The sequence below is a fragment of the Branchiostoma belcheri genome, unplaced genomic scaffold (assembly GCF_001625305.1).
Source record: "Branchiostoma belcheri isolate BF01 breed outbred unplaced genomic scaffold, Haploidv18h27 scaffold42, whole genome shotgun sequence".
In the NCBI taxonomy this organism is placed as follows: Eukaryota; Metazoa; Chordata; class Leptocardii; order Amphioxiformes; family Branchiostomatidae; genus Branchiostoma; species Branchiostoma belcheri.
The window spans coordinates 1,831,356-1,845,994 of NW_017804043.1; the positions used below are offsets into that span (position 1 = coordinate 1,831,356).

Sequence of the window (14,639 nt, forward strand, 5' to 3'; positions counted from 1 at the left end):
GTCGTTTAGAAAATCATTTCGGAACGGACTCTTCAAATCCATAGGCGCTATGTTAGCGCGCTTTGATGCACTTTACGGTCTCTTACTGCCAAGGCGCTGCGCATTCGTGATCAAGACACTATTATACGGAGAGCAATGTCTTATACTATCTAGGAAGTCACAGTCACCCTCCATTACTTGTACATTAACTCGTTTTACTTTTAGGCATTCTTGCTGTGCTTCTACTAGTCCATTATCGCGGGCGCTATTCGAGTATGTCTAGAACTCTTAGAGTGTGGTGACATAGGCCGCAGCACGGGTTTGTAGTTTGAAAGGACTGTGAAGTGTTGAAATCTATGCATGACGGCCCTCCATTTCTACTCTCCAAGCAGAGGTTTGGACTTTGGGTTATTTTTGGCGTGTTTTAGGCTTTTTCATCGGGGTTTCTTTTTTGCACTGGATTTTTTTTTCACCCAACCACCCAACAAAATTCTAGTGCACAAAAAAGAAACCCCGATAAAAAAGCCTAAAACACGGCAAAAAATAACCCAAACCTCTGCTTGGAGAGTACTCCATTTCGCAGTGTTTTTGTGGACTGGGCTTTGATCTGTCTGTAGTTATACCGCCCCACGACTGCATTCGTAGTGCTTTCTCTCCACGACCCAATACGCCTGGTGGATGGGAATGCGCCACGACTTAAAAGCAAACGGAAAGTGGTTGTATTTCTTCCCGACGTCTTTACGGATGTCGCGCTGTTTGTCAGCTTCCAAATGGAGTAAATGTGCAATAAAATCCACACAATCCATAGGAAATAGTCATTCATTATAAGTCATTTCATGCTGTCGATATCAAGAAAACGGAAATTGGTAGTATATCTTTCCGACGTTTTTACGGATATTTGCGTTGTTTTCTTGGCAAAGGGGTATGAATCTGCAATGAAATCCACTTAATCCGTTGGAGACAGTCATTGACTTGAAGTCATTCCACTGTATGGAAGTCATTGCCTTTGTGGCTGATGGTAGTATTATTTCCTGTATTCTATTTGTTCAAGCGCTTTAACGTTTTACACTAGTCTGGTGGAAAATTACATTCATCTATATGTGAATATTTACAGATTTGTAAAGGAAGCGTAAAGATATGATATATATTTACATCGTATTTAAGCGCACTGAAAGATGACAGAAAGGCAGAATTTGCCTTTCAGCGGCCTTTACGAAGTCGCAAAGTCTACTGAAATATTTCCCACCTTTAGTACTTCTTTACATATTGCGGAAAGTTTGCTTAAATGTCTGTTCTTCACAAAATGTACATTATATAACTGCAATTTTTTAAGACTAAGCTCTTTAAGAAACCGATTATTTATCGAGATGTCTTCGGCAATGTCCGGATCACATTTAAATTTGTTTACCTTCTTACAAATTACAATGTCTGTTCTTCACAAAATGCACTGCACATTATATGACTGCAATCTTTTAAGCCTTAGCGCCTTAAGAAACCGATTATTTATGAGATGTATTCAACAATATCCGGATCACATTTATCTCAGCACTCAATCTGTAGGCGAGATTTCACCCGTGCCTGTCACAGGCGTCACCGGCATTCAGGACTTAACGAAATCGTGCCGATAATCTGTGAACCACACTTCCTGATTACTTTAGTCATCGATCGGTAAAGGACAGAGAGTGGCTTCATATGCCCCTTTGGAGGTGATTTTACAGCTTGTAACAGGGCTCAAAATCTTCTTCTTCTTGTTCTTTCATCATCATCTAGAGATATCTTAGCTAATAAATTGGTTTCAAAACTTAGGCAGAGATTAGTCGTAGAAGGGCAATTCTAATCTCTCTCGCCAGATTCGGCCCCAAGTGGAACATTTTGTAAAAGGTCCAATCCTTTTCAGGTTGTTGATGGCGTTCAGCACCAAGGACAGGCCCCGTTCTGTTGGTTACGCTCTGTAGTCAGTACAAAGTGCAGGCTAGTTACTCTTTCTTTCTTTCTTTCTCTCTCTCTGTCTCCCTCTCTCTGTTTATCTATATCTACTAGTATCTCTCTATCTCCCCATTTCTCTATCTCTATCTATCTATCTCTTGAAAGCTAACGATCCCACTGTAAAGTGGTTCCTTGTGCTGATGCACTTTGGTAGCCAGTTACTTGGCTTGACTTTTACTTGGTTTGGCTTGAATTTTAGACACAGTTATCGCTGTAAAAGCCTCCAATGCCAATGGCAAACTTTCCTGACCTACCAAATGCACCGTTGATATCTAGGATAATACAGATGAGTGCAATGTAGCGTTGTTTGGTCTCACGCCTTTCTTAGAAAACCCACCAAATCATACACTGTGGACCGTATGAATGATGTGTTTTCGACATTTTGGAGTGGTTTCAGGCTTCCTGCATTTGTTTGATGCCACCCTGTGGACAACCTGAAAACTTTGCAAAGCACACGTGTCGAGACCCTAGATATTGTGATAGTATGCCACAATACAATGCAGAATCAGCTATTATGTGATGATAGTGTTGTCAGGGTGTAATACAGCTGAGGGCAACGTACATTTGTGTGCTCTAGCCTTTCATAGAAAACACACCAAATCATACACTGTAGACCGTATGAATGATGTGTTTTCGACATTTTGGAGTGGTTTCAGGCTTACTGCATTTTTTTGATGCCACCCTCAGGACTTGAAAATCTGTGTCCTGGATGTTGTGATAGTATTCCACGATGGCATGCAGTGAAATTGCATGTTTTGTTTTACAACCAGTGCGGTCAATGAGATTTTATCATCAGCCCGAAGACAATTTCGATTACGCTTAGTTTTGCCAGTCAGCAAACCGGCTATGGCAGCTATTTGTTCTACGATTGAAAGCCAATTTGTCACCGTGTGTACCGAGTCACTTTTTGTTTTTATCAGACTATCCTTCACTCCAAAGCTACATTTTTTTTAAAGATATACGTTCTTGTACCACTCCCGTTTCCTGCAAAAGCTCCTCAGACAAAGTATTGTCATAACCCTTCTCCCCTATCGTGTATCTAACATGATATTAAGGGTGATTACAAAGAATTCTTGTTGTGAATTAGCCTGGGTGCCATCCGATTTATAACGGCAACCCATATTTTTCGGGGTTGCGGTTGCATATCGGATGGCCAGCACCCAGGCTAGATATGAATACGTATGCATGTAGAGAAAGGGACTGTCGTCTCGTGTGTAAATTGACAGAATGACGCACGGAAATCGTAGCAAGTGGGCGAACAGTCTTTGCGGCCTGGGTGCAAATCTAGTCCTGGTCTTCACCAATCCTTATAAGGAAAAATCCGCCCACATGGGTGAACATTAATTGGCCCCTTTCAGACTCTCCTGTGGTCAGAAACGAGCGCGACCCAATTACTTTAAACGTACCGTGACGTATGACACCAAAAGAAACCCTTATAAGGGAAATCCATATTTTCCTGGATAAAAAGTGCCTTATCTCTACTACATATTTATAATAAACCCTTAAGATATCATTTAATTATTTCTCTTAAAAAAGAAATCCTTATAAGGGAAATTCACATTTTCCTGGATATAAAGTGCCTTACCTCTATTATTCATTTTGAACCCGTAAAATATCACTTCATTATTTCAAAACTCTTATTAGTGGCTCTGTATAATTGCTTTCTCTTTGTGGTACAAACATTGTATGTAATTCAGCAATTTATCAATCTATGACGCCCATCTGGGGAATTTTACCCTAAATTTTACCAGTAATCACAGTTAATTCTACTAATCGACGCTGAAGGTAGCGTCAGAGCACAAAGAAGATCGATTTGGGTCTGAACAAACATATGTATGATTAGATTTTCTGGTAATGGATGTTGTGTTTGAAGATGTATTCAACTGACGCATGGCCTGGTGCCGGGACCATTAAGGTCTTAAGTAGGTAGGCGTAAGGAATCAGGCAGGGCTATGGTGTCTCAGGAGATATGGACGCCCACGCAAGTTTGGTGAGGGGTGTGTCAGGAGCGATACACTCGGCGCCGCAGCTACATAAATGCCATTCAGACCGCAGGTATTGAAGCAGTACAGGTGTATGTGTGTTAGATAGCAGTACGGGCGTATGTGATTGTGTTAAATAAGCTGCTGCGATATAGCTAGCTGCTGCCGTGCCGCGTGCCTGCGAAGCAAGAACAGGTGGTCAGTCTATTGTTGGTAAGAACTTCGTTATTTTATCACATGCATAAACCTTCCAAGCAGAGGTTGATGGGGGATGGTGAGGGTAGCGACAAAAAAGGAGCATATTAAAAAGGTAACGATCTTCCCCCATCATCCTCTGCTTGGAGAGTAACATACATGTCTGTGTGTGTTTGTATTCGTTATTTTCCGTAATTTGAGAACACGATGCATATGTTCTGTACCGAGACTTGTTTGCTATGCATTTAGGAGCCTTAAAATACATTAAGCGCTCTAGTGCTGGTCATACAAAGCGGTTTAATCAAGTACGCAGCGTGTCTGTGAGCACAAGGAGAGTGCTTATGGCCTTTTGTTTGCTACAGGGAAGACAATTATGGTGATATGACTTCGATAACAAGTTGGAATATAGTTGATTTCTGTTTTTCTTCCCTGCTTTCCTCTTCTTACGTGATTTCTTCCTGTTTCATTGGTTCGAATTCAGCCCCTGTCATATATGGTCAAATAGGGCCTCCCGATCACCGCCGTCAAACTTGACTCAAATTTAACTCAAATTTAATTCGACTCGTACAGAAATGTAGGCGTACGTAGGCTAAACCTGGTCAGACTGATGCCTAGCTTTAGCCAAACGTTTCTCTGGGTTTTACTATACTACGTATGACTACTCTGGGATCATTTTGTCTCTTCGGCTCTTTTTCCGTAATCGATACCAATCGTACATGAACATCAGCGGCGTTTGAGTAACTGCAGTGAAATGTTACTCTGCAAGCAGAGGTTGTGGGGGAATGATCGTTACCTTTTTATATATGGCCGGGGTTTTTTTTGTCCTGATCCCCACCAACCCGTCGGTGACCGCGGAGCTTCTCTTGCTAATGGATACTGCCTGGCCAATTTGATACTGTCTTTTTGCCACCGAGAGGGATCTGCTTGGAGATTAGTGAAATGTCTGTTTCATGTCATTGTGAATTCATGAAGTGCACGAGGTGAAAAGTTTAAACCCCTGAGCACACTTGGAATTCGAAATTGGGGTTAACTCGACAAGGATATGTCCCAAGGCTCGCAATTTCCCACGTAATCGGTCCGTGATATACACATGTAACACAAGTTCAACCTTCTCAAGTTGGCAGGTTATCAAGGCTAATAACGTTCGCAGTAGTTTGTCCTCCCCAGACAGTGCTGTAAAGCTGAAGTCCTGCCAGTTTTGCTCTGTGTGTGTCGGTACACCGTACCGCAGTGCGGTCGTATTTGGCACAGTAGTTTGCGGGGTGCTTTCTCGGTAATGTTGTTCCAATCGTGCATAGAATGTCTGCACCATAAAGAGCTATTGCATCTTCAACTGTGATGAGGTAATGTCATTTTGTAAGGAAAATGGGGGAATTTCAATGTCAGGGCAAACGGTCACACAGGGAAAAGTGTGTGTGTGGGGGGTGGTTAGAAAATTTTGCCTCAAACTAAAATGGAATGGTTGCAATGTTTAAATGTTTGTGTGCAATATGTCCTGGTATTTTCAACGATATATCATATTTACTATGTAGGGAAGGGTGTTTTAATGTAAATTTCACTCTATCCCCTTAGGGTTTCAAGGGTCATTCAATAGTCATTATATGACAGTAACTGTTATATCTTATAATACCCCCCCCCCACCCACACACACACACAGACATACACACAAATGAATCAGATATGGCATACACGCAAGCGTAATCTGCACTCAAACTTTCAACACTACTAACAAAACCTAATTAACTGGAAAACGGTCCATTACCGACTTAAGTCTGTATACGACACTCAGAAATCCGACCCCATAATTTGTTTTACATCGAAAATCAATATGTGATGTTACAATGAAAGCACTTACTTCTTATAGGGATGGGCATCTCGTTTAAGGTTGTATTCACGTATGGCATCCCGTCAATAGTTTTAAAATTAATGTTGCGCCGGGCAAGATATCGTCTGCAACAGGCACAATTCTAATGCAAGATTGATCGTTCGTTTCTATGTTCTGCCGACGTTACCAGTGGCCGCATGGACGTTATGCATATACATGTATGGCCGTTATATTTCTTATCTTCCCAATGACCCAAGCGTTAATAATTCTCTCTGTTAAAGTGATCACCTGTCTATTGTGACTGATTTAGTCAACTCATTGGGTTTTGAGTGATCATTGCTGACAGGTTTGACTGTATAAATTTTCAAACTTTTGTTTGTTTTTTGTTATTTTCTTGTTGTTGGTTTTAAAAGTTGATCATGTGTCCCAATACGACGATGCATGGAATGGCTACTACATATGCTTGTTATTACATACCCATACATGACATTCTGATTTAATATGTCCTACCTGGTATTCTTGTGGTCAAAATATTGTGTCTACAATTACTTAATAATTTCTGTATAATAGACTTTTGTCGGGCAACTTTGTTGGTAAATTTGTGCGTTTGAGTTCATTGACATGTTGGACAGCAGCGCCGATTTCATCAGTCACTAAAGATGACCTAGAGGTCAGGTGATGTTGTCAATATTTGTCTTTAATTAACCACACATCAAATAGCAGTCTATTTGTGGTTTGGGCAGAGTTCGTGTTTGCCAACTGTTCCATTGTGTGTGTTTGTTGGTCGTACGCCTGAACTATTGTAAAGCTTTCAGCATCAGAGAGTCCTCTCGTGCTTTAATAGAAGAACTTTATTGACACAACAAAAAAAGTACAGCGACTTTCGTAAGGTACTACATGTAGACATACAGACAGATACGTGGGTAGAACAAAATTGACCTATACGTACAAGACAATAGATGAACCAACTTATACTACTTGTTCTAAAGTCTAAACATTCTTTGATATATTTACCTATATTTGTACACAGTGAGGCATTCGAAGTTACTGACAGTTGAAGGTCACCGTTGGGGAGGGGGCGATGGTTAGCTTCGAAAGGGGCGTTACTATTTACAACTTGACTGTTTTGTGTATGTTATAACATACAATACCTACTCACTCAGTCCGCTGCCATCACAAAACACAGTGAACACGGTCCGTTGAAAGATTCCCCAGAATCATACACTGAAAACACACACTGCGAATTCGGTCCACAACCTCAGAGGATTCCAAAGAATCATACGAACAGATACTTGTGTTCACTCTGAGTCTACTTTAGTAACATTATATACATAAAGCAACAATGATCTCAGCAAGAACTCATGCGGTTACAGCGGCCAGCATTCGACTGTGTCAAGATTTTCAGACGTGGGACTCAATAGCTGATTAACTCCTTGTTCTCCACATGGCCAAATTCTACTATTTCTAAACAGGCAAAGGACTGTAGTTTATGTTAGGCTACCAGCACTGCCGATTCCTATTCCATGTACATACACAAGTGCAGCAACACGACTCTCTTCGATCTGTTTTTGTTGGATTCTTTTAGGGACAAAAGCTTGGCAGTCACTGTTCTGTGTTTTTCCACGTAATTGACATTGCCTAAGACATCTTGTGCCTGTTTTGGCCTTATGAATGACATTGTTTATTTTGTGTCCCTGAGTACTATATTCTACAGAACCTTGGGCGTACCTACCAATTGTCAGCTACAATTTTCCTTGCTTGGTTTGAGATACTCCAGAATCACGAACACGCCTAATGCTGGTATTAATGCTGAATCTCAGTTTTAATAGTGTTTCAAATATATAGGAACAAATATTATTCCATCTTTAAATAAAAATGCTGACTCAGTTCTGGATTATACAAAGAGAGGGTAGTAGTAGTAGTGTAGCCTCTACCAGGCTTCGGGAAGCGGCTGGAAAAAGTAGAAATCGGCCAAATGTCATCTCCAGCAGACCAACTCCCTCGGCATGTTATCTCTCTATTTGGCCGATTTCTACTCTTTCCAGCCGCTTCCCGAAGCCTGGTAGAGGCTAGTAGGAGTGGTACCCTTCATTAGTGTGTGTGAAGTATATGGCTTTTATTTTTCTGCATCTGACGGTCCGCATTGTCTGTAACGACATTTGATGTTGATGTACCGCCGTGAAGAGTCAACTTCACAGTCAGAAAGCTGATTGTTACGGCATTTTAAAATGCACTTAGACCCCAGAGATCCACTCTGTCGGTAATTTCTCCCTCGGTGCCTTCAGAAGTCCATCATATCAACTTCAAAGCAGATCTAAAAAGACATTGACGTACGAAACTGGATGGCACTCTACATCATGTATATTGTTGGACGTTATATGTAATTAGTTTAGTATGTGTGTCTCTATCCAATTGCCTTTTCAGTGAGTGGGTCGCTAATTCTATTAGTTATGAGTAATTGAATTAAACCAGTGTATATCAAATTAATTTCTATGTAATGGATATCAGCTTTGAGAATATTCAATTTTTGTATACTTTTCTAGCGGGCTGGCAAATAACACATTTCTGTAATTCTGCTAAATACAGTGTATGAAGGAAATTAGTTAGAGTACCAGCAGTGGGATGGTGACTTGGTATACAATAGCGATAAAATACCTTCCCTGTCACCTCTTATATTTAGGTTAATCATTTAGACATTTGGTTACCTATTTAGTGTTACTTCAGCAGTACTTGCGGGAGGAAATGATGCAACCATTTCACAAGTCGAAGTACAGAAATGTTGCCTGAACCGAAGCGAAAATCCTGGTACATGGTAGCTTTTAACCCCAACTAATCTTAGGAAAGAGGTTTGCTGTCTCGCCTTTTTTCGTGGAAAGAACGTGGAAGGGAAGTGGAAAGTGGCATGCGTACTGCCTACATCTAGGCACGCCTATCTCTAAGCCTTTTCTTTTTAAATATTCCAACATCTAATCACAAGACGTCGCCGTCGTGACGGCACACTCAAGTTTTTTTTTCAACTTATATTAATGCCGCCACCAACACAGGGGACAATACAATACAATACAATACAATACAATACTCATTTCACCTGATCAAAGTGAGGAAAGTCGTGTATTTCCCAAGGGCACAAGATCGGTGGCATGTCGGGACTCGAACCCAGGACCGCTTGGTTCTGAGTCGAGCACTCTGCCGCTACGTCACACGACCCCACACAACTTGAGAATGTATTCAGGAAGACTGAATGTAATGATTATATAGAAACAAAACGTATTGTTTAGAACATGTCCTATTGTTTTTCTGGGGATGTGGGATGTTGACAGAGATTACAATAGCAAGAAAGGCAACACCCCGTAACAGATGAGTGCAACGTGAAAATGTCTAGTTCTTGCCCATTTTTAGAACACAAATACACGTATACCACCCCGTGTTCGGATCTATAGACCACATTTCTAGGATAAAATTATCCAGATTGAGCCGAATTGATTCGCCTTTGATTCGAGCCGGATCGAGCCAAGGATCGAAGCCAGATCAAAGCTCGGCTCAATTTGGAAACTAGATTTTCCTTGTGGAAAAAAAAGGCCTATGAATCAATGCCGAGCCAGCTTCTGCATGCCCCAACAAAACAGGAAGTCTCTCTCTCGTGACTTCCTAGAATGATGTCGTCAGTTCGTCTCCTGGCAACAGCCGCAGACAGGGCTGCCTGGGTTCAGAAGGGGAACTTCCCGGGTCTATTTTTGGACCAAGTGCGTGTGTGGTGGTTAAATGCTGGCGTACCGCTGTGGTGTTCACACACCAACCCGTGATTACGGTGTGTGGAAATGTCTCAGGTTCTTTGAGGAATATTCGTGATCGTAGCCTCTTCTTGATACGTCTGTTTGAGGAACTGTGAGGAACTAAGTCCGTTGGTAAGTTGACTGTAAGATTTCAGCTGTGGAGAAGTTAGTTCACGTTACTCTCCAAGCAGAGGTTGTGGGGGAATGATCGTTGCCTTTTTTATATATGGCCTTTTTTGTCGCTACCCCCACCCGTCGGTGGCCGCGGACCTTCTCTGGCTAATGGATACTGCCTGGCCAAATTGATACTGTCTTTTTGCCACCGAAAGGGATCTGCTTGGAGATTAATATATCTGGCTTGCAGGTGGTTGTGTCTGATTTGGCCAAGCAAGGCTTGGTTTCCACGTGTTTTTCCAACTTTCGAAAATTAGTTTGTTATTCAGTTTAAGTAGTTGAAGGTTGTCTCACGACACGCATATCTTCAAATGATTGTTAGTATATTACTAGTGTCGTATTTGGTAGGTATGGCTAACGGGACGAGAAAAGGGGACGTAATTCCAGCAATCCCAAAGTCTGTTTCCTGTCAAATTGTCTTGTTTATACAAATCTTACGGTACGATCTTTAATCTTAAATCCTACCTTTAAGCCTTAAACTTAAAACATGCGTAAAGAATTAAGGGTACCCGCAAAGGAAGAAACCAAACCTAACGCATGCTTTAACAGATGTTGTGCAATGTGTAAATTCCAGGCATATACCTTGTGCACTATAGTAGAGACTTGTACTATCATAGGGTTATCTAGATCAACATCTGTTTCCTTCACTTTCACAGTGAATTTATTTCCGTGTGTCGATCAGTAAGTGACCTGTTAGCTACTTTTCCTTGTTCCTTCTTTTGGTTTCAGTATAGAAATTAGCCAATGTGATGAGGAAGTGTTCTAAGGACATACGGCTGTATATGCTTGTCATAATATTTCTATATGGCCTTTTGAAATTGAATGTCGCTTTCTTGTGTTGTTTTCCTTTCATTCATTTATTCTGTTAGGAATTTTTCTTTCATTTATGATGTCAGTAATCTACATGCGTTCCCTTTGAAAACTGAATGTTTGGTTCGTTTTTTTCTTTCTCTTTCATTCATTCCGTCAGGAATTGTTTCTTTCATTCAAAATATAAAGGAATCTAGATGCGTCGCCTTGTAAAAACTTAAAATGTTATTTTTGTGTTTCCTTTTCTACAGGTGTCTACTTATGCGCACATCCTGACCAGGTAGAGTAGGCGGGACTTCCACGCACGACTCAACTGAAGTGCCAATCATGACGTTACCTAGCAACAACAGCCCTTCGGTGATGACCACGCCCACCACTGTGTCCTTTCCAAGTCTCAACTCCACGAATGTCACGAACTTCACGACAATGTCGCCAAACGACACCGCCGAAGTCTGCAAAAACGACGAGGGCGGAGTCGTCCAAATCATCGGCACGGGGGTGTCCGTCCTCATCATTCTAGAGAACATTCTCGTCATCTGGGCTATCGCGAGAAACAGGCGAGACTTCAGAAGGGTCACCTACTACTTTATAGGGAACCTGGCCATAGCGGACGCCCTGGCGGGGGTTGTGTTCTTGTACACGTTCTTGGTAAACGATCTCCTCAAAGTCGCGGATTCGCGGGAGGGTTGGATCGCAAGAAAGGGTTTTCCAGTAGCGTTCTTCGTGGCCTCGCTGCTCAGTCTAGTCCTGGTGTCCATAGATCGCTACGTGCAGTTCGTCTACCCCATGAAGTACAAGAACCTCCTGACGAAACACTGCTGCAAGGTCTTCATCGTCATTATGTGGATCCTGTCGCTGGGCTTCGTCATAGCGCCCCTAGCGGGTTGGAACTGCATCACAGCCAACTGTACCTGCACGGAAGGTCCCTACGCGTGCGAGGACGCCACTTGCTCGATGGCGGTGCCGCCCTTCACCAAGAGCTTCGGCATCACGTGCGTGGTTGTCTTCCTGGCCAGTCTAGTCGTCATTATATTCTGTTACGCCGGGGTCTACATATCCGTCAGCCGCCATCTCAAACGCATGGCCACCTACACCTTCAGCGCCGCTACCGTGAAACTTACCGAAGTCACGGACAAGGAGGCGCCGCGGCAGCGCATGTCGGACATCCGACTGGCGAAAGCCCTGGCCATCGTCCTGGGAGTCTTCCTGGCTTGCTGGTTCCCCGTCATCTTTCTCATCTTCATGGACATCAGCTCTTCCAGCGACGAAACTCCATCTTTCGAGAACCGCGAGCGAATGTTGTTCCTAGCGGACGTCTGTTCCATCCCCGCCCTGTTGAACTCTGCTATCAACCCGATCATCTACGCCTGCAGCCTCCGGAAGATGGGGCAGGAGCTCAAGTCTCTGCTCTGTTGCATCTTCTGCTGCAAGAAGAAGGCCGCGCCGCGCCTGTCGAGAAGGGGCTCGGAAACAGCGAGTAGCGAGAGTCTGTACAGGAAGAACAGCGTCCGAAGGAACAACAGCGTGCGGAAAAACCATCTGTCAACTTTATAGAGCTGAGAGAACGGACATGAAACTCGTATACGTGTATCTACAGTATCCCCAGTATCTCTTAGTCTACGGTGCTGGGAGTCAGAAAGAACAGCGTCCGAAGGCAAAACAGCGTTCGGAAGAACCATTTGTCGACTCTGTAGAACTCAGAGGACCGACATGATACTATACGTGCAACTTAGCCTACGTTACCAGGCCATCGCCATCGGTATCTCTAGGGTGCTGGAAGTAAGAAAGAACAGCACCCGAAGGGAAAACAGCGTTCGTAAGAACCATTTGTCAACACTGTAGAAATGAGAGAACGGACGTTGTTACTCACATACGTGTAACCTAGTCTGGTAACCAGGCTATCGGGAGCTCCCCGGTATCTCTACGGTGCTGGAAGTATAAAGAAAGGACAGCGTCCGAAGGAACAACAGCGTTCGCAAAAACCATTTCTCAACTCTGAAAAACTGAGAGAACGGACATGATACTGTGTACGTGTAACCTGGTCTGGTAACCAGGCAATCGGGAGCTCCCCGGTATCTCTGCAGTGCTGGAAGTAAAAAAGAATAGCGTCCGAAGGAACAACAGCGTTCCTCCTATAAAAGGAACGACAGTAATCAGCAAGACCAAAGGCTGGAAAGATAGGCTAACAGAAAGAAAGGTCTATGCTCAGTAGAACTGGAGCCGCAAAGAATGGTCACCTAATCCACCTGTGCACACTGGATAACTCTGGGCCCAGTGTGATGGGTCTGGCATCCAGGCTATTGGTCACCAGGCTAGCAAGACTTTTATGACCAAAAGACATGACATTTTTATTAATTTTATGTATATTATCTAGGCTAACACAGAGAGAAAGAACTTCTATGGAGATATTTAATCATATGAGTGTGTCAGAAAGAATGTAAATAATTCAACCAAAGTATATATATATAGAAGTTCTATTTCATGACATTGCAACGACACAATGAAATGTGTGTGAAAATATGCCTCTACAGAAGATGTATGTAATTCTATATTGGTTGAATATGATTCAGTTGCACCAATATAATGGTTAATGTATATATTGTAAATAGAAATTGTGAAACACCGGTGGCAATCGAGAACAAAAGTTATCTGACCAAAGCTACGCTTTTATTATATCTTTTTCCTCTTAGATTTTACGTAGAACCTTTACGAGTTGGCGCTAAAAGCGGTAATGTAAAAAAACTTCCTTATATCTTTAGACAGGATATCTTGTACATAATGCATGGTTTACTGGCAAGGATAGAAAGAATGGGACATCCTGGACAGTATGGTCGGCACTTTATAAGACAACAATGCCACCAAAGTCAAACTTTCTTGAAAACGCCATCCAAGTCTACTGGTCCTTGACTTCTGAAGATGACTACTAAATAGTTCATTGTACAATATTTGACGATAATGTACTAGTATACAGTGTGTGGATCCATATAGCCAGAGTAAGTCAAAATCCTCGCCAGTGATGTGCAAGTGTAATATATATACTGAGGTCACATTTCCAAACCGGGGCCCGGCCGGACAGTCTTTTGGAGCAAAAAGTATGATATAAAAGACATCAAAGCACAAAATAAAGTTGAAAACGTTAACAATGGGAACTACTTGGGTATATTATTGATACAAATTGTTGATTCTTCGTTAATCAAAACAGCCCAACCGGGCCCTGGTTTGGAAATGTGACCTCAGCAATAAATGAATATATTGTCTACATACACGTAGTTAGCAAAGTTCCAGGATACATGTATATTAGACCGAATTGTTCAGTGGTCAGTGAAGTAGAACTAGAAGTGACAAAAATCGTGATATAAAACGTGGAATTTTCTTCATCTGTAACTTGAATGTTCACGTCTCATTCTGTGATTGACTTCACAATCTTTAGCCCAGTTTTTGACCGAACGTTTCTGTTGTGTACTACTTTGTGAAGTGCTTCTGTTTTCTTATATACGTATGTCATGTGGACTTTAGGCTGTGTCGAGTACTTTGAAGTCAGTGTATCAAAGTTCTTATCGCTTTCCAATAAATTTTTCGTTGCTTGAAAGTTGACGTGTTTCACACTTTTCTTTGGTTAGATATTGAAAGGCTACTACAATATTCCATTAATCAGTGACTGTTTTAAAGGGTAGCAAACACCTCCAAATTTTGTGTCAAAATTGTGTCATCAAGTTTTCTTCCTCATCAAGTAATGTTACTGTATCTGGATCAGGTCCTGTCCTTGGTGCTGAACATGGTAACATCCGTGTCCATAATATCACCAGGGTCCATAATATCGCCACCTTGAGAAATAGTATGCTTTAAAATATTTTTACTGCAACATACCCTAGGTAATATGTACATTTGAGGTGTGCAGGAGTGCATACCAAAACT

The 14,639-nt window shown here is 42.1% G+C and overlaps 1 protein-coding gene across 1 annotated transcript in view; it reads left to right on the forward strand.

The window, feature by feature from the left end:
* Window positions 1-12,467, forward strand: part of LOC109478137 (sphingosine 1-phosphate receptor 1-like) — a 29,248-nt gene extending 16,781 nt beyond the window's left edge. The window contains exon 2 of the mRNA XM_019779625.1: window positions 10,976-12,467. Within this exon, the coding sequence (XP_019635184.1) occupies window positions 11,052-12,278 (1,227 nt within the window). The 5' untranslated portion in view covers window positions 10,976-11,051 and the 3' untranslated portion in view covers window positions 12,279-12,467. The remainder of the gene's footprint in view (window positions 1-10,975) is intronic.
* The last annotated feature ends 2,172 nt before the right edge of the window (window positions 12,468-14,639 follow it).